The sequence below is a fragment of the Fonsecaea nubica genome, assembly GCF_001646965.1.
Source record: "Fonsecaea nubica strain CBS 269.64 chromosome Unknown Scaff41, whole genome shotgun sequence".
NCBI classification, from domain to species: domain Eukaryota; kingdom Fungi; phylum Ascomycota; class Eurotiomycetes; order Chaetothyriales; family Herpotrichiellaceae; genus Fonsecaea; species Fonsecaea nubica.
Genome location: NW_019173714.1, coordinates 177,240 through 195,273, shown reverse-complemented (window position 1 = coordinate 195,273; position 18,034 = coordinate 177,240). Strand labels below are relative to the sequence as shown.

General features: G+C 54.0%; 5 protein-coding genes across 5 annotated transcripts; 3 read left to right on the top strand and 2 right to left on the bottom strand.

The window, feature by feature from the left end:
- Positions 1–134: 134 nt before the first annotated feature.
- On the top strand, positions 135–2,017 carry AYO20_06512 (hypothetical protein; the record flags this gene model as incomplete). Its single annotated transcript, XM_022644801.1, has 7 exons — positions 135–308; positions 383–449; positions 506–672; positions 728–856; positions 912–983; positions 1,038–1,103; positions 1,178–2,017. 7 exons carry the CDS (start codon positions 135–137, stop codon positions 2,015–2,017), a joined length of 1,515 nt encoding a protein of 504 aa, XP_022499268.1.
- A 1,005-nt stretch (positions 2,018–3,022) lies between these two features.
- Positions 3,023–4,642, top strand: AYO20_06511 (hypothetical protein; the record flags this gene model as incomplete). The annotated part of the gene is made up of 2 exons (XM_022644800.1): positions 3,023–3,487; positions 3,584–4,642. The coding sequence occupies 2 exons, from the start codon at positions 3,023–3,025 to the stop codon at positions 4,640–4,642; spliced, it is 1,524 nt and encodes a 507-aa protein (XP_022499267.1).
- Positions 4,643–4,921: 279 nt separating this feature from the next.
- AYO20_06510 (hypothetical protein) lies at positions 4,922–5,968 on the bottom strand (the record flags this gene model as incomplete). Its single annotated transcript, XM_022644799.1, has 2 exons — positions 4,922–5,616; positions 5,668–5,968. 2 exons carry the CDS (start codon positions 5,966–5,968, stop codon positions 4,922–4,924), a joined length of 996 nt encoding a protein of 331 aa, XP_022499266.1.
- A 1,867-nt stretch (positions 5,969–7,835) lies between these two features.
- AYO20_06509 (hypothetical protein) lies at positions 7,836–16,953 on the top strand (the record flags this gene model as incomplete). The annotated part of the gene is made up of 4 exons (XM_022644798.1): positions 7,836–11,887; positions 11,941–12,161; positions 12,216–14,436; positions 14,493–16,953. The coding sequence occupies 4 exons, from the start codon at positions 7,836–7,838 to the stop codon at positions 16,951–16,953; spliced, it is 8,955 nt and encodes a 2,984-aa protein (XP_022499265.1).
- A 174-nt stretch (positions 16,954–17,127) lies between these two features.
- On the bottom strand, positions 17,128–17,928 carry AYO20_06508 (hypothetical protein; the record flags this gene model as incomplete). Its single annotated transcript, XM_022644797.1, has 1 exon — positions 17,128–17,928. One exon carries the CDS (start codon positions 17,926–17,928, stop codon positions 17,128–17,130), a length of 801 nt encoding a protein of 266 aa, XP_022499264.1.
- Positions 17,929–18,034: the final 106 nt, after the last annotated feature.

Sequence of the window (18,034 nt, the reverse complement as noted above, 5' to 3'; positions counted from 1 at the left end):
CCTCTCTTCATCCCTTTCCCCCCATAGGCCTTGCTTAACCTCCTACACCCTACGGTGCCCTCTACCCTCACTACCCTTGACTGTCTTCTCTTTGGGAATCCTTGGTTGACATCTTGTCCTCTACGGTGCAAACCATGGCCGCTGAAACTCTGGGTCAGGAGAAAAGCCTACGTGTCCTGGCACATGTGGAAGATAACGACGGCATGGAGATTGAGATCGAGAAGCATGGCCAAAGACCCGAGTTGAAGCTCGATGAGCATGGCCTCCCTCTTGTGCCCCAGCCTACCGATCACAAGGCTGATCCACTCGTACGTCTTGCCGGGGACTCGTTGTCGCTAGGGTAGTATGCCCACCAAAGGATATAGGCTGACATTGGAAACAGAACTGGCCCAAGTGGTACAAGTACTATGTGCTTTTCTTGCTGTGTCTCCTTGCTTTCTGCGTTCAATGTGAGTATAATTGGGGGTTCTCAAGGCTATGGAGAGTGGTACTGACCCTGCCACAGTCGGAGCTGGCATGGTACCAGCAGCTTTTGGAGTGATTGCAAAAGACTTTGGAGTTACTCACCAGCAGGCCAGCTACCTGACGACGTCGTATACGCTCTTTGGTGGAATCACTCCTCTGCTCTTGACTCCGTACGTCAATATGTATGGTCGGAGGCCTGCTTATCTGGTAAGTCACTCTTCCATCTTGCTCCAAGGGAACAGTCTCTCTGACTCTCGGACAGATCTTTACTTTGATCGCCATCGGTGCAAATGTCGGGTCAGGATATGCTTCGACCTATGCTCGCGAGATCGTCAGCCGCTGCTTTGTCGGAATTGGCGCCAGTGTTGCTTTGGCCATTGGCGGTGCCACTGTAAGCGAAAACGATACTGAAGCTCTTCTCTGGTCACTGGTCTGACATGCCCCAGATTTGTGATATGTTCTTCCAAGGCGAACGTGGAAAGTACATGGGATTTTACGCTCTGGCTGTCACCAACGGAGTGAGTGGAAAACAAGGAATCTGAAAGCAAACGAACCCACTGACAGACATACAGCCCCATTTTGGTCCCATTGCCGGTGGCTATATCGCGCTGAACCTGGGGTGGCGATGGATCTTCTTCGTATGTGCTACGACTATCTGCCATCGACCATATCTCACAGATAAAGACTCGGTTTAGACTGACTACCGCGATAGATCAATGCCATCATCTTCGGCGTCGTCCTGGCCATCTTCTTGGTCTCCTTTCCCGAGACGCTCTTCTCGCGCACGGACTTCAGCAAGCTTGAGAACCAAACCTACTGGCATAAGATGGCGTTCCGCGGCAAGGTTCTGGATCGCAAGTTGAGCCTATCGGATTTCTCAGCCAATTTCAAGATGCTCCAATACGTGGCCATCACGATCCCTTGTATCTACTACATGACAACCAACACCTATGGCTCGATTGTCTTCGTTCTCACCGCGTCGTCCATCACCGAGAGGCTCTACGACTTCAACACGGCGCAAAACGGTCTCCTGCTGGGTATCCCGCTCACGCTCGGCTGTCTGATCGGAGAGTCATGCACCGGTTGGATCTCCGACCAATTGATCAACCGCTATGCACGCCGCCACGATGGATACAGGAAGCCCGAGGCTCGTCTGTACCTTTGTTTTCTGGGTCTCTTCCTGCCCGCAGGACTGATCATCCATGGCCTCTGCGTCAACAACGAGACCCCGTGGATCGGTCTCGCCGTCGGCATGACGGTCGCCAGTATTGGTGTCCAGGCGGGCACGACGTTGACCTACGCCTACTGCACGGACTGCTACAAGCCCCAAGCCGCCGAAGTGTCGACCATCATCAATCTGTTCCGTCAGATCTTCGCCTTCACTATCGGTTTCTACGCACTGCCCTTTGGCGAGGGTGTCAGCTTTGGCGCCGCCTGGGGAACCTTTGCGTCCATCAACTTCATCACATGGTTGGGTCTGCTGCTTCTCATCTGGAAAGGCGAAAAGATCAGGAAGGCACAAGGCGAGCCCAATTTGCACAAGGATTTGTGATGGTCTTCGGATTGCGAGCTTGGTGGTGGTTGAACAGTTGCCACAAGGAAGTCCAGCGCAGGGGACTTGGGCAATATGCTCGAATCTTGGTTGGATATAGTCCCGTCTGTCCGAACAATACAATGAGCCCAGAGTACGAGTATCTCGTCAATTGCATCGTCTAGCCATCCCATCTGCGCTTGATTTACCAATGTGCCCGTTTCGCATCAACACTGACTGTTGCCTTGTGATCTACGCAACCTGGACAGCAAATGCCACTGCCGGCATGATCAAAGGGTAGTCCGGCGTCTCTCCGCGGGCAGACAATGACCTAGAGCGTAAGCGAGCTCCAGGTCACAGGTCACGGCCGCCGCAAGGATGCCGACACCCGGGTCAAGGAGTTCTAGGGCGGAAGAGGGTCCTCATCCGGCTTTCGGGTAGAGATTCTCACAGAGAGGCGGGGAGTGACAGGAAATAGACAGTATGGATTAATTGGTTTCTGTATCTCCCCGGCCCACCACCACCCTTGCGAATATCTTGTTCTCCCCGGCCGGAAACCGTCTCCGGATCTTCAACCTTTCATTCATCCCATTTGGCGTACCTCTCTTCCACTGTAGACTTAGCAGTAATCACCCAATGTGATATCCGCGGGGCCGACCCAAGTCGTTCTCGGCCTCTCTGAATGTCCCCCGTCCATCCCCAGTACCACCCGGGGACGCCCTCCGAGGAGGAGAAGAGACATGGAGACCTTCATGAAACCTCCGTAGGTCATGGTTCTCGACCCAACAGACACGCCCCGGCCCATCGAGTCTGCTGCACGGTTCGTGTTCACTCGCTTCCCAGACCTGTTGTCTTTTGGTTTGTACTTGAACAGATTCGCGTTCCACACCCCCCTCGTTCAAGATCTGCCAAGCAGGTATAAATTGACGGAGAGCTTGAAATACTTTGCCATTCTCAAAGGCTTGCACTCATATCACAGTCCTCGTCGCGGGTACCAAGCCATCATCAGCTTCAGCCGCTCTAAAGATGCCGTCCGCAACACTTAGCAACGGTTCACTCACTGACCCGGCAGCATTCAAAGTCGCGGTCATCGGTGGTGGCATTGGAGGTCTGACAACAGCTCTGAGCATCGCATATCACAACCCAGCTCTGCAAAACATCACTGTCTATGAGCAGGCTCCAGCGTACAAGGAGATCGGCGCGGGCATCGGTATCGGTGTCAACGCCGCCCGGATCTTGAAGAAATTGGGTGTTTGGCAAGCAGCAAATGCCATCTCCGGCGAGCGCAATGGCGTGCACCGAAGCTGTCGACGGTACGATACCGGGGAGGAAATCGTGGCGGTTGGTGCCATGGATGAGGATGTCGACGGCGGCGTCAGGCAATTGAGCGTGCACCGTGCAGAGATTCTCGATGTCTTGTACCAGGAATTGAGGCGCAATTACGACGGTCGCGTCTCGCTGAAGACGGACATGAAGGCAACTAACGTCGAGGTAAGCCAACCAAGGCCCCTTATCTCCCTTGCGAGCTACTATGCCCCCCAAGCACGCTCTGGCCCCAGTGTTGCTAACACTTGATCGTTGGTGCAGGAGAACGGCGACCAAGTGACAATTCACTTTGCGAATGAGACAAATCCGACCGAAACGGCGAACCTGGTCATCGCCTGTGATGGCATTCACAGCACGATTCGATCTCAGTTCGCTCTCGACAAACCGCGATACAGCGGCCGCATCGCCTACCGAGGCCTGCTCCCGCTCAGCGCCATCAGCGACAAGTGGCCTTACCCCAGCTACGCGGTGAGTTGGTTGGCGCCGGACAAGCACTTCCTGGTCTTCCCGATCTCGCAAAACAAGACGCTCAATGTCGTGGGCTTTGTGACCAAGCCGGAGAGTGAGCTGGGCGACTTGAAGGAGAGTTGGACCAGCAGTGCGCCCCGCGAGGAGCTCGAACGCGAGTATGCGGGCTGGGAACCAACGGTCGGGGCGGTAATTCGCGAGATGGAGGCCCGTCCTGGAAAGTGGCGGCTCAATGACCGTGAGCTGCTTGAGCAGTGGACATATCTCAACGGCAAGGTCGTGTTGGCAGGGGACGCGGCCCACGCCATGTTGCCACATCAAGGTGAATACTTCCCCCTTCGAACTGTGTGCCAACTGCCCATCGTTTCAAGCTTCATCTCGCTAACTCGTGGTAAACACACAGGCTCTGGCGCCGGCCACGCCATCGAAGACGCCTACATTCTAGGCCTCGTTGTCAGGGACTATTTCTCCAACCCTGCGCCAGGCGTAGCCGCATACACCGCCCTCTATCAAGCGGTCCGGCGGCCCCGCGCTCAGAAGGCCCAGATCACCAGCCGCCAGGCGGGTGACGTGTACGAGATGCAAGGCAAGGAGTTTGAAGGTATCTCGTCGTACGAAGATTGTCTGCCAATCGTGTGCGAGAAGCTCTCTGGTCGGATGAAGTGGGTTTGGGGCCACGATCTCGAGGCCGACTATCAGAAGGCCCGTGAAGAGGCGGGTTTGGCCGCCCAGACTCAGTCGAAAGCACCGCCCAAGACGAATGGAACGGTCAACGGAGTCGTCAATGGGACAACGAGCGGCAAGGTTGGCGCGACTCAACCTGGAATCAATGTCCAGGAAGTCGAGGCGTGAATCAGTCCGAGAAGGCGTGTTTCACCTCTTAGGGGCCAGCAATCTCACCAACCGCATCCTACCGTCCGGCGCATTACAGGTTCGATTTGTTGGGTATGAAGATATGGGTACCATCTGGGAGTTTTCGGTTTCGGCTTTGCATTTCCCTCGATTGTGTGGACAGGATGTCTACTTGGTGTGGAATAGAGGCTTGATTTAATCTATGTATTGGAGTAAACCACGCTGCAAATCTGAAGTTTGTACCACCCACATCTATTTGAGACGCCGCAATCCTACTCATCAAAGACAGTGCTCAGTGAGGCCCAAGATTGCGGCACGATACCGCTGTAGACACACCACAGAAGACTTTTTGTTGATGCTTGCCTCATCTTCCCATATCGACGCGACAAAGCGAGCTGGCAATGACAGCCTTGAAGGATCGTTATCTCTGGCTGCCCGCTCACCGAGATCCACTGGATCCACATGAATGAGTGACGATGTACTTGGTTCTCGCAGCTTCGAAGGAATCCCAAGCAAATCTTCCATCTTGTTGAGATGGCTGCAACCAACGCGGAGTAGGTCGACGCTGGAATTTACGGCGTGGCTGAATGGGTCTGGAGCAACGAACAGATCTCCGAGCCGCAGACTGCGTGGGATATGGCTCGCTTCGGAGTAGAGACTCGCCGATACCCCCCGGCCTGTTCTCAGACATCCTGCATGTTGAGTCTCTCCAAGACCAGCAGAGGTGCCAGATGCAGTCAGTGCTGGCGCCGGCGATGGCGATGCCATGAGGCTTTGAAGCATCTGCTCCAAGGAGGAGGCCAAAAATCTAACACAAAGCACGTAGCCTTGAGCTGCGATGGACGCCTGTTTACTTCTTAAGTGTGCGCCGTGAGGACTTTGAGGCGTACTAGTGTGGCTCGCTTCTGCCACGTTGCTGAGCTTCAGAGCTCCCAAGAAATCGCCCAGGGCGTTCAAGACTTCACCTATCGCATCTGCAACCCGGAGTCAGCTGCAGTCACTTCATGAATTGGGATTGACTCTACAATCTTGGGTTCCGTTGTCGGTCTGATTTCGCATTGTCCTGAGGAATGTCGTTTCCAAGTCCTGGAAAGCTTTGGCAAGGTCCGTCTCTGTTCCTGGAGCTTCAGCTATGCGTCTCTCTCCTGCTTTTGGCGTGCTGTCTGACGGCACCAGATGCGTGCCAGGCGCCACATTGGCGGAATCCTCCGACGTTTGCTCAGAAGCAGGCGGGACGAATGAAGTACTTCCTTCGCCGCTACCAGGCTGAGACGTGGGAGAGACAGGAAAGACAGCATCGAAATGTGCCAACTCGAGATCGAACATTGTGTCCAGCTCGCCCACCGAATCATTCAATAGCGGAGTCGTGGAATTTCCCGGCCAATTCTCCCACGAGGCAAAGTCGTCGAGACTACATTGGCTCGCCTTTTTGCTGGATCGCGCCCCGTACACACACTCGAGTCCAGCCCTTTGACAGCGCTTGCACCGAGTCAATGAAGCTTTGTCTCCGACACATCGCAGTTTCTGCTGGTGGCATCTGTCGCACGACTTGCGCAATGTTCGGCCGTCAGCGCGTCGAACAACGGCAATCTCTGCCGTGCTCGGATCGACCACTTTCGTCGACACATATTCCAAGTGACGATGCAACGACATTCGGTGCTCTCGGCAAAAGCGAAGAAGCAGGACAGGAGAATGAAAACGCCGGAAAGGTCATTGAGGTGAAAATGCCGATGCACATGGTGCACTTATACCTGCCCGCAAACTGATCGACAGCATCGGGAGCCAAAAGTACATCGAAAGTACACGTAGCTTCCTGATGTACAAGCATTCAAGTGGGCTCGACAAGTCTCATGCAATGCACACTTTGGTGAAGCAAGTGCATGTGGCTGGCTCGTATCACAAGGTGCTGCTTTGCGACGTTACTGATAAGCAGATGCGGTCTCTATAGTCGTCTGCAAAAGCGGCTTGACCCTGGTGCGTGTCTTTAAAATTCCCCGCTCTACCGTTGCAAATGCCAGTTGTCTAACAGACAATTGATATCCAGTTGCAGTTTTCCTGTCGTTGCATGCAGGGTAACTTGGTCTTTATGCACTACTCAAGGATACCCTGCTCAATTCCTACCCGCTATAGGTGTTCAACGGACAATCCCCATTCTGAACCCCCGACGCCCGATAAAAAATACTCTTTGTTGGGGGAGATTCACCCTACTACCGGTATGACCATTTGATAGATGACCCGACCCACAACTGTGTGCCACAGAGATATATATTGCGAATATTTACTTCGGTTCCTGTGCGATGTGAGCCACAGACTTTATCAAGCAAATGCCGAACTGCCGAGATACTGCCCAGAGTTGGTCGGGGTACATCCGGTACATGATACGGGCATGATATGAGGACACCAACAACGATACAGACCATCCAGGGTCAACGGGGAAGAGGTATCTTATGGTTAGTCCATGAACAGCGCAACTGCCCCCCAGAGAAGCGGTACGAGAGTGGAGAGATACATTTCAGGTGAGGTTGACAGATCAATTGCGTTATCAAATATCCGAATCCTCCCGGCCGGGGAAACTGAAATTTGCGATGATCTACATGCCACATGCATCGACTACTGGTTTTCTTCTGATACGAGATCCATGTTCAAGCATTTAGCCTGTATCTTCTGGGGTTTCTTGAGAGGTGTATAGGCACAGGCGAGGGTGCAACCGAGGACCCTAAGGTGGACTCTCTGAAGCCCAAGGATGTAGTTCTGCAGTAGTAAGTTGTAGCATTTACGGCGCTAGTGTTCTTTAGGCGTTAGCAAGGTTTGTACTAGGCACGGTCCGCTCAATCCCGTCCCCTTCCCGCTAGTTCTAGCGCAAAGCCAAGACGCTAACCGACATGGTAAAATCCTCCCACCACTACCGAAGACACTTCATTGCTTAATCCTAGATCCTCGTACATGCTCGTATTCTGATAGACATGCAACTCTCTCTGGCGATCGGCATGCGAGTTGTTTCGGTTCAGACAGTTCTGCCATGCAACATAACTTCGGACGGTATAAACACTAGCGAAGCCGAAATGTCGGCGTTAGAGGTACTGGGCGTTGAGGCCACATTCTCTCTTAATGATGGAGCGTCGACCAACTGCAGAGAGCTCAAGGAGATGAAGAGAGGGAAATCCTGTGTCACAATACCTTTTGCTAGGCCACCATGACTCCCTTCGAAGCTCGGCCCAAAGAGCCCATCGCATTGATTGGCAGCGGCTGTCGCTTTCCTGGTGGTGCAAGCAACCCTTCTCGACTCTGGGACCTTCTGAAATCTCCCAGAGACTTGGTCAAGAAGGTTCCCAAGGAGAGGTTCAACATAGACGGCTACTACCACCCTGACGGAGCTCATCATGGCCGAACCAATGCGCAATACGCATACTTTCTCGAAGAAGACCCATATGCCTTTGATCCTGGGTTCTTCAACATCTCCCCCAACGAAGTAGACACAATCGATCCCCAGCAGCGCCTACTTCTCGAAACTGTCTATGACAGCCTCACTTCGGCGGGGCTCAGGATGGAGGACCTTCGAGGCTCTCCGACCGCCGTCTACGTGGGGTTGATGCAACGAGATTTTCTCGACAACTCGAACTATGACCTAGATTCATTGAGCACCTATGCCGCCACCGGCGCCGCGGCATCAATCCTTTCAAACAGGGTTTCATACGCGTTTGGCTGGCATGGTCCCAGTATGACTATCGACACTGCCTGTAGCTCGTCCCTTGTCGCGGTGCACCTTGCGATCCAGCAGCTTCGAACCGGAGCCAGCCAGGTGGCTGTCGCAGCCGGCTCGAATCTAATCCTCGGCCCGACCCCTTTTGTCACCGCCAGCAAGCTCAATATGTTCTCACCAACAGGCCGTTCTCGGATGTGGGATGCCGCCGCCGATGGCTACGCTCGGGGTGAAGGCATTGCCGCTGTGGTTCTAAAAACCCTGTCTCAGGCTGTCGCGGATGGTGACACCATCGAATGCATAATCCGCGAAAGTGGTATCAATCAAGACGGCAAGACCCCTGGCATAACCATGCCCAGCCCTGCAGCACAAGAGGCGCTCATTCGACAGGTTTACAAAGAGGCAGGTCTCGATATAACGAAACCTGAGGACCGCTGTCAATACTTTGAAGCCCACGGGACGGGGACACAAGCAGGAGACCCACAAGAGGCCTGCGCCATCTCATCTGCTTTCTTTGGCGACAGAAAACGTGCCGTCGACGAAGATCCCCTGTACGTGGGGAGTATCAAGACCATTATCGGCCACACAGAAGGGACTGCAGGCGTTGCTGGGCTAATCAAGGCATCGCAGATCATTCAGCATGGACTCCTTCCCCCGAATATGCTTTTCAATGAACTGAATCCTAGAGTTGCCCCATTCTATTCAGATCTGAGGATTGTGACAGAACGACAAGCCTGGCCAGCGCTCAAGTTCAATCAACCCCGACGTGTAAGCGTCAACTCCTTTGGGTTTGGTGGAACGAACGCTCATGTAATTGTGGAATCATATGTCCCTGCCTCGAAGGAAGCGCTGGAGCAATTGCCGACGCCATGCCTGGCGCCGATTGTTCTGTCCGCAAACTCTATTGTCTCGCTCAGAGCTACCATGGACGACTTGAAACAATGTCTAGACAGCCACCCAGAACTTCAGCTGCGAGATCTCGTCTGGACACTTCTGAAAAAGAGGTCGACCCTTCAAATCTGCCATACCATCCAAGCCAAAACCGTGCCGGCACTACGTGATGCTCTCGATCGTGACGCAGCTCTGCTCTCGGCGAAGCAGACAAGCCCAATTGTACTGGACACCAAGAGAAAGCCTCATGTCTTGGGTATTTTTACCGGACAGGGTGCTCAATGGCCAGCTATGGGGAGAATTCTGATTACTGAAGTTGGGTATGCACGGAGCATCATTTCAGAACTTGATTACAGCCTTCAGAGCTTGCCAGATAAATTTCGACCTCGCTGGAGCCTTGTGGACCAGCTTCTCCGGGTGGGCGAAGCCTCAAACGTGCACGATGCAGCCTTCTCACAACCACTCTGTTGTGCGGTCCAGATCATGCTTATCAGGCTTCTTGAGGCGGCAGGAGTAACATTCAAAGTTGTCATCGGCCACAGCTCCGGAGAGATAGCTTGTGCATTTGCTGCGGGCTTTATATCGGCGTCCCAAGCCATCCGCATTGCATACCTTCGCGGCCTCACAGCAGAATACGCATGTGGCCCAGATGGCGTCGAAGGCTCCATGATGGCGGCTGGCACCTCTTTTGACGACGCCATCGACCTATGCGCTCTTGAGGCCTTCGAAGGAAGAATAACAGTCGCAGCGAGTAATGCTCCAGAAAGTGTCACGCTGTCAGGAGATAAGGATGCCATTCTTGAGGCATATGATGTTTTGATTGACGAATCACGCTTTGCTCGAGTTCTCAAAGTTGACAAGGCTTACCACTCGCACCATATGCGTCCTTGTGCAGAGCCGTACGTTGCTGCTCTGAAAGCTTGCGGATGTGATAATCCCTCCCCGCTCGCGGCCGCCAAGTGCACCTGGCTCTCATCCGTCTACGAAGGGAAAATCATGCGGCTCGCGGATCTTAGCGCCGACTACTGGAAAGAGAACTTGCTCTCTCCGGTCCTCTTCTCGTCAGCTGTTGAGCTAGCAGTTTTGAAGCACACACCCCTCGACATCTGTATTGAGATCGGTGCCCACCCTGCGTTGAAGAATCCAACCTTGCAGACCATCCAGAACTGTACCGGTTCCGACCTCCCGTATGTTGGCTGCATGGAGCGGAAGAGGGACGACGTCGAAGCCTTCTCTTCATGTCTGGGATACCTGTGGTCTCACTTCGGCTCAGCGGCTATCGATATTGATCACTTGTACAGGTGCTTGTCAATTGATCTCCACGGCGTCTGTGATGTGTCCAAGCAGCTTCCGAGCTATTCCTGGGACCACTCGCGCTCGTACAGGAAGGAGTCTCGCGCGCTTCGTGCATTACTTGAGGCAGAAAAACCACATCTCCTACTCGGCAGGCGATCTTTGCACAGCACCCCTTCGTCAATACACTGGCAGAACTTCATACGCCCACGTGATATAGAATGGCTCGACGGTCACTCGCTTCAGGGCCAGACTGTATTCCCGGGGGCAGGCTACGTCGTCATGGCCATGGAAGCCGGCGTCAAGCTTAGCGGCGATCGGAGAATTCAACTTCTAGAAGTTCTGGACCTCAAAATCGACAAGGCGGTCACCTTCGAGGATGAGAACAGCATGGTCGAACTCAACCTCAGTCTTGACGTTGACGCATCACAGAGTACGGATGCTTATGCGGTCTATTCCTTCACCGTCGACTCGTGCCTCGCCAAAGAAGCTGGCCCTACTCGTTCGGTCACTGGCACACTGACCATCACCTACGGCCCAGCAACGTCCGATGCTCTGCCAACTGCCTCAGACGAGCCCGCTCACCTCAACGACGTTGGAATCGACAGGTTCTACAACATGCTCGACCAGGCTGGATACAACTATACCAAGCAATTCCGCGGAATCACCAACCTGAAACGGGGTGACAGCAAGGCGTACGGTGCCATCCAGTTCCACCGCTTGAAAGACGGCCACCGAAACATGGTCATCCATCCCAGCACACTCGATGTCGCCTTCCAGAGCATGATTGGGGCTTATGCCGCTCCAGGTGATGGGCGTCTGAGATCCCTACTGGTTCCTACAGGTATCGGTCGCATCGCTTTGAGCCCGGGGGTCGCTGATCAGATCAACGCGTCGTCCAGTCAGGTAGACTTTATTTCCACCACTGTATCAAGCACTGGCACAAATCTTCAAGGCGACATTGAGGTCTTTGACCCCGAGACCAAGGCAACGATGCTTCACATTGAGGGGATTGGCTTCAAGCCCACTATTCCTCCCTCGGCTGAAGACGATCACCATATGTACACCCAATGGAGCTTCAGCCCTTTGAATCCTGATGCCTTGCTCGACGAGGTCGAAAGACATGCCACAGATCAGGACAAGAAGGACGTTGCAATTATCGAGCGAATCACTTATTGGTACATACGATTTGTTTTGGACAACGTGACCGCCGAGGATCGTGAAAACGCATCCTTCCATTTCGCAAAGTATATCCAGTGGTGCGAACATGTGCTTAGTGAGACCCGAGCTGGACGCAATGTGTGGTACACACCAGACTGGGATCAGGATACACGCGCCGATCTTGAAGTCATGATCCGAGAGTAAGTGACCTTCTTATCGACACAGTTACGATTTCGTCTGACCAATGTTCTAGAAATATATCCCAACCATTCGTGCGCCTCATCCAAAGAGTTGGCGAGGCCGCTCTGGACACATTCCGCAACGATGAGAATGCCTTCGACCTTCTCGACCACGACGGCCTGCTCACCGAGTTCTACAGCGGAGAAGTGAGTTATGGTCAATCTTATTACTATTATCAACGAATTCTCGAGCAACTCAATCATCGGTATCCAAACTTGGACGTTCTTGAGATTGGTACGTTACATCCACAGCAACTCCAGGCACAACGATAACTGACAACATCAACAGGAGCCGGCACAGGAGGAGCGACACGACTGTTCTTGAACCACGAGCAGCTCTCTTTTAACAGCTACACCTTTACCGATATTTCACGCACCTTCTTCGAGCCGGCTGCCAACGAGTTTGAGCGGCATGCCGACAAGATGGAGTTTCAACCGCTTGACATCCGCCGGCCTCCTGCTGAACAGGGCTTCAAGCCCAACTCCTACGACTTGGTAGCGGCATCCAACGTGCTCCATGCCACTCCGAATCTCGAAGAAACCCTCACAAACGTTCGGTCTCTTCTAAAACCTGGTGGTCGGCTCATTGTCATCGAAATTGCACATCCCGAACACACTCGTGTTGGATTCATTTTTGGATTGTTCCCCGATTGGTGGTCCGGCCATGACGAGGGCCGCGTACTGGCGCCGAATGTTTCTTATGCTGAGTGGGACAAACTATTGAAGAAAACTGGGTTCTCCGGTATTGACACGCGCTCTCTTGACCCAGACAGCACAACCTTCCCGAGCGGCGTCTTCCTGAGCCATGCAGTAGACGACTTTATAGAGAGACTGGATTCACCACTGACTGCCACGGTTGAAGAAGATTTCTATGGCCCATTGGTTGTCGTTGGAGGCTCATCGCCGAAAACGACCGAACTCGTCTCCCAACTCGCCAGCATTCTGCCGCAACGTCAGCTGGACACTGTTCCGAACCTTCGAGAGATTATCAACTCCGACCTACAACCCGGATCAACCTTCATTGTGTTGTCAGAGCTCGATGAACACACTTTTGAGGGATTGGACGAGGAAAAGTTTGATGCTTTGCAAACCATTTTCAATGCAGCCCAACATGTCTTGTGGGTGACTGAAGACGCTTGGACCACGAACGCACAGCAAGCCATGACAGTCGGCCTACTCCGGACCTTGCGTCATGAATACCCTGACATCCAGATCCAATTGCTAGATGTTGACAATGTTCAAGATCTGGAGCCTCGCTTCCTTGTCGAGACTGTGCTGCGTCTGGAGCACAGTGCGAAATGGGAGGATAGCGGCTCTCTATGGACGCAGGAGCCGGAGCTCTACCTCCGTGGCGGCAAAGTTTTAATACCACGTCTCAAACGCGATGTGGGCAGGAACAACCGACTAAACTCTGGTCGGCGCCTGATACTTGCCGATCTAGACCCCCAGAAGGAAATCCTGAGCCTGGAGTACGACCAAGGGAAGCCGTTCTTTGGAGCCAACGTGGAGCGAATTAGTCCTGTTGTTGACAACGAGACTTTGATCGAGGTCCAGGTACAGTATTCGCTTGCTAAGGCTCTCCGGATCGGCCAATTCGGGTTTTACCATCTGACTCAGGGTTGCGTTGTCGGTTCTGATGGTAAGATGGTGGTGGCACTTTCGAGCAGCAATGCTTCCTCTGTCCAAGTGCCGTCTAGCCATGTTGTCTATGCCGGAAACCGAGAGGAGTGCGACAATTTGCGGCTTTTTAGCATCACAGCGGATATTGTCGCCAGAACTTTGATGTCTGACCTGGTAAAAGGCACAAATGTCGTCGTCTTGGAGCCTCCGAGCTTCTATGTCGAGAGTCTACGCGACCAAGCTGCGGCAGCTGGTGTCTCACTGACATTTGCTTCCACCAAACCTCCTCCCAGAAGAGACGGTGCCCTGTGGATTCATTTACACGAAAAGGAGACGGAGCGAAGCCTGCGCCAGAAATTGCCAGCGAACGCTTCCGTGCTCTACGATTTCCTTGCCGATCAGAACCCGGCCAGTTTGAGCTCTCGAGTGGTCAAGTGTCTTCCACCTGCCTGCACGATCCGTGGACCAGACTACTTGTTCCAAACTATGGCGACACCGGTGTCATCATCGAGCGCTCAAGCAGCAGTGCAGATTCTGATCGATGCTGTCAAGACGGTGCACAAGGACAGAGATATCAGCGACGTGCCTATTCTCGCTGCACGTGAGGTATTGGCTTCAAACATCCCTTCATCCAGCAACGCGATTATCGATTGGTCAACAGACGAACATATCACAAGCCGTATCCGCCCCATTGAGTCAAACCACTTGTTTGTGGGCGATAAGACGTACTTGCTGATCGGCCTTGCGGGTGACATGGGCCGTTCGCTTGCTCGCTTCATGGTGGAGCATGGCGCACGCCATCTGGTCCTGTCGAGTCGAGTCCCTAAAATCGACCAACGTTGGATCGACGACATTGCTCGCTCTGGAGGAAGAGTAATGGTGCTCGCCATGTATGTTGTTATTATGATATATCTTCTTGTATACGATGCTAACTATATTGAACCAGGGATGTCTCTAATGAAGCTGCGGTCGACAAAGGTCTGGCGGAGGTGCGTAGATCGATGCCTCCGATCGCCGGCGTGGCTTTTGGACCTCTCTTGCTGCAGGATGTCATGTTCAAGAACATGGAGCTGCCGATGATGGAGATGGTCCTTGCACCCAAGGTAACAGGTGTTCGCTTGTTGAACGAGCGTTTGTCTGATCCTGCAAACCCCCTGGACTTCTTCGTCATGTTCTCGTCAATCGTCATGGTGGTAGGAAATCCCGGACAAGCCGCCTACAGCGCTGCGAATGCGTACCTCCATGCTACAGCCCAGAAAAGACGCGCTCAAGGCATGGCCGCATCAACCATCGATATCGGTGCTGTCATTGGGGTCGGCTTCATTTCCCGTGCCGGTCGTGAGAATGAATCCCAAACCCGAAAGTTCCTGGCCGACGAGGTTAAAGAGTGGGAACTCCATGCACTCTTTGCGGAAGCAGTTGTGGCCGGGCGAAAGCAGGAGCTCGACGACGTAGAACTCGTTACGGGCATGGTCCACATGGATGAGAAAGACCAGGAGCGAATTCCCTGGTACAACGACCCACGCTTTGCCGCATTCAAAATGTCTGACCGTCGTACCACTGGCAACGAAGCCACTGGCGCTGTCGCATCCCTGAAAGAGCAACTATCAAAGGCCGAAACCATCGAGCAGGTCCGCGATATCATCCTCGAAGGCGTGTCTGGCAGAATACGTGGAGCCCTACTGATCGCCACGGCCGACGAGCTGAACTTGACAGCTCCTTTGATCGACCAGGGAGTGGATTCCTTGTCCGCCGTGACTGTTGCCTCGTGGTTCGCCAAAAATCTCAGCCTTGACGTTCCTTTGCTGAAGATTCTGGGCGGCGCTTCGGTTACCGACTTGGTCGATGACGCTGTCTCTCGCTTGAACCCCGACTTGATCCCGCTGGTTGATTCTGGATCTCTAGAGGATGCAACGCCAACTACTCAAGGCGGGCCCGCTGCTACGCCATCATCGATCACCGGCACCTCCCATGAAAGTTCCACTTTCTCGGTAGACCACAATGGCGACATACCAACACCGCCTTCTCAACCTTCTGAAGCAGATGAAGACGGGTTTCAGCGCGTTGCACCGCTGTCCATCATGCAAGAATACACGTGGAAGCAGATGCAGCTCCCTCTGGAGCCAGCCACGTTCAACAGCACCATCGGCATGTACATGCAAGGTCCTCTCAACATGGGTCGTCTCGCATGGGCTTTTGATCAGGCACTGCAGCGCAGCGACGCCTTCCGGACGTGTTTCATCTCAGACTCTGACTCTGATATCAACGATCCGATGCAAGCTGTTATGAGGTTACCACGAAACTCTTTCCAAGCCGTCAAAGTGGCAGACAGGAAGGCTGCCGAGGAAGCATTCAAAGAGCTCCAAGTTGCCAGGTACGAATTGGAGAAAGGAGACACGCTGAAGGTCATTGACTACTTCTGGACATCCACGGACCACCTTCTGATCATAGCCTACCACCGATTGGTTGGTGACGGCTGGACCACCGAACACCTTTTTATCGACGTCAGCCAACTCTACAGTGGTCTCCCGCTCGAGCCAGCTCCCAGCTACGTCGAGTATGCGATTCGGCAGCGCGCACAGCTCGCCTCAGGAGCTTTTGATGCTGACTTAGCTTACTGGTCCGGCCTCTTTCAATCTCTGCCACCCCGGCTGCCTATCCTCCCGCTCACCCTCAATGATGCGTCCGGCCCCGAAACCCTCGACTGGACCACGAACGAGGTTTCTACGAGGCTCACTCGGATGGTAGCAGTCCGAATCAAGGACCGTAGCCGCAAACAGCAGACCACTCCTATGCACTTCTACCTCGCCTCATTCCACATCCTGCTTGCGCGGCTGGCTGGCTCCGACGACATCACCATCGGTGTAGCCGACTCCGGCCGAGCTTCCCTGGTTGACCAAGCCACAATGGGCTTCTTCGCATCCTACCTCCCCTTGCGATTGACTTATGACTCCAGCCACGTGTTCAACGAAGCCCTTGGCTCCACCAAAGAGCAAATGCGTGCCGCTCTCCTTCACAGCGCCGTCCCCTTGCCCGCCATCCTCGACCGTCTCGGCCTACCCACCAAGCCCAGTCCCGAGCACCCCTTCTCTCACGCACCGCTCTTCCAGGCCATCTTCGACTACAAGCAAGGCCAGACGGAGAGCGGAAGCATCGGCGAGGCGAAGATTGTCGAGACCGACATCCCACGGGCGGGGACTCCGTATGACATCACACTGCAGATGGGGGACGATCCGAGCAAGGGAGAGCCGTTGATTACATTCAAGTTGCGGAAGGAGACATATGGGGTCGGAGCAGCAGAGGCGCTGATGCAAGGGTATTTGTCAATCCTGAACACCTTTGCGAGGAATCCCGTTCTTAGAGTCACAGATGCAGTGTTGGATCAGGGGACCAAGGCCAGGGGCTGAAACAGTGTTGTCCGGCACTTGCTGGTGCTGCAATCATAGATCTTAAGTCTATATCTCATCGCCACCGGAACCTCCAAGAATCTCATAGTTTTTCCGTCCTCTCGTGCAATTCACCCAGCATTCTAAGACGCCTTTATTTGTCCGACTTGGTGAAGAATAAGAGATCTACGCTACTCATTCACTCTCCACACCACCCAATCCGCGGATGTGCTTGACGACTTCGGCGACATCGCCTTTCTGGGTGGGCATGTGGTGGCTGGTGTCGACTTGGACGACCGTGGCGCACTGTGGACGGTAGTGATTGCGGACCAGCTGACGGGCGCGGCCGAGACAGAAGTCGCGATTGCCGTGGATATGTAACGTCGGGACGTCGATGAGGGCCGTGGTCATGCCCTGGGCCTGTGCGCGTGCGTTCAACCACAGCGACGCTTCTCGGGGGAAGAAGCAGCAGCTGACGACGGCGAACTGTAGTGGTGGGAGGTTGGAGGGGAGGAGTTGGTCGCCTTGCTCTTCATCGTAGACTTCATCTTCTTCTTGCTCCTGTTGCCGCTGCTCCCGTCGCTGTTGCCGTCTCTCTCGTTCCCGCTGTTCCTGCTGCAGCCACAGCATCATCGCCAGCGCCAGTCCGCCCTCGGAGAAGCCAATGGCCCCGACAATCTCCACATTTCCATCCACATGGCTCTCTCTCCAGTACTCCAGACCTCGCTGCACCGCGCCGCTGATCTCCCGGATACTGTCGTCGATGCTGACGTCGTGCCCGCCGAACCAGCCCCGGTACGGCTCCTGGCCGCTGAACATGGGCAGCACGCCCGGTCCAGGTGGACACTCGCGCGGGCCCTCGAGGAAGATGAACTCGAAGGCGTCGCGCAGCTGGTAGCAAATCCGGGCCATCTGGACGTTAAAGATGGAGCCCTTGGCGCCGGTGCCGTGGAAGCAGAGAAGGGCTTTTTTCGGGGCGGGTTGTTTGACGGTCATTGTTCTCTTTTTGTTTTATTTGATGTCCGTGTATCATATCGTCCCCATGTCGTGAAAAGTAACTCTTTTCTTATGCCTTGCTAGGAGGGAAGGCCTCTTGTTCTTC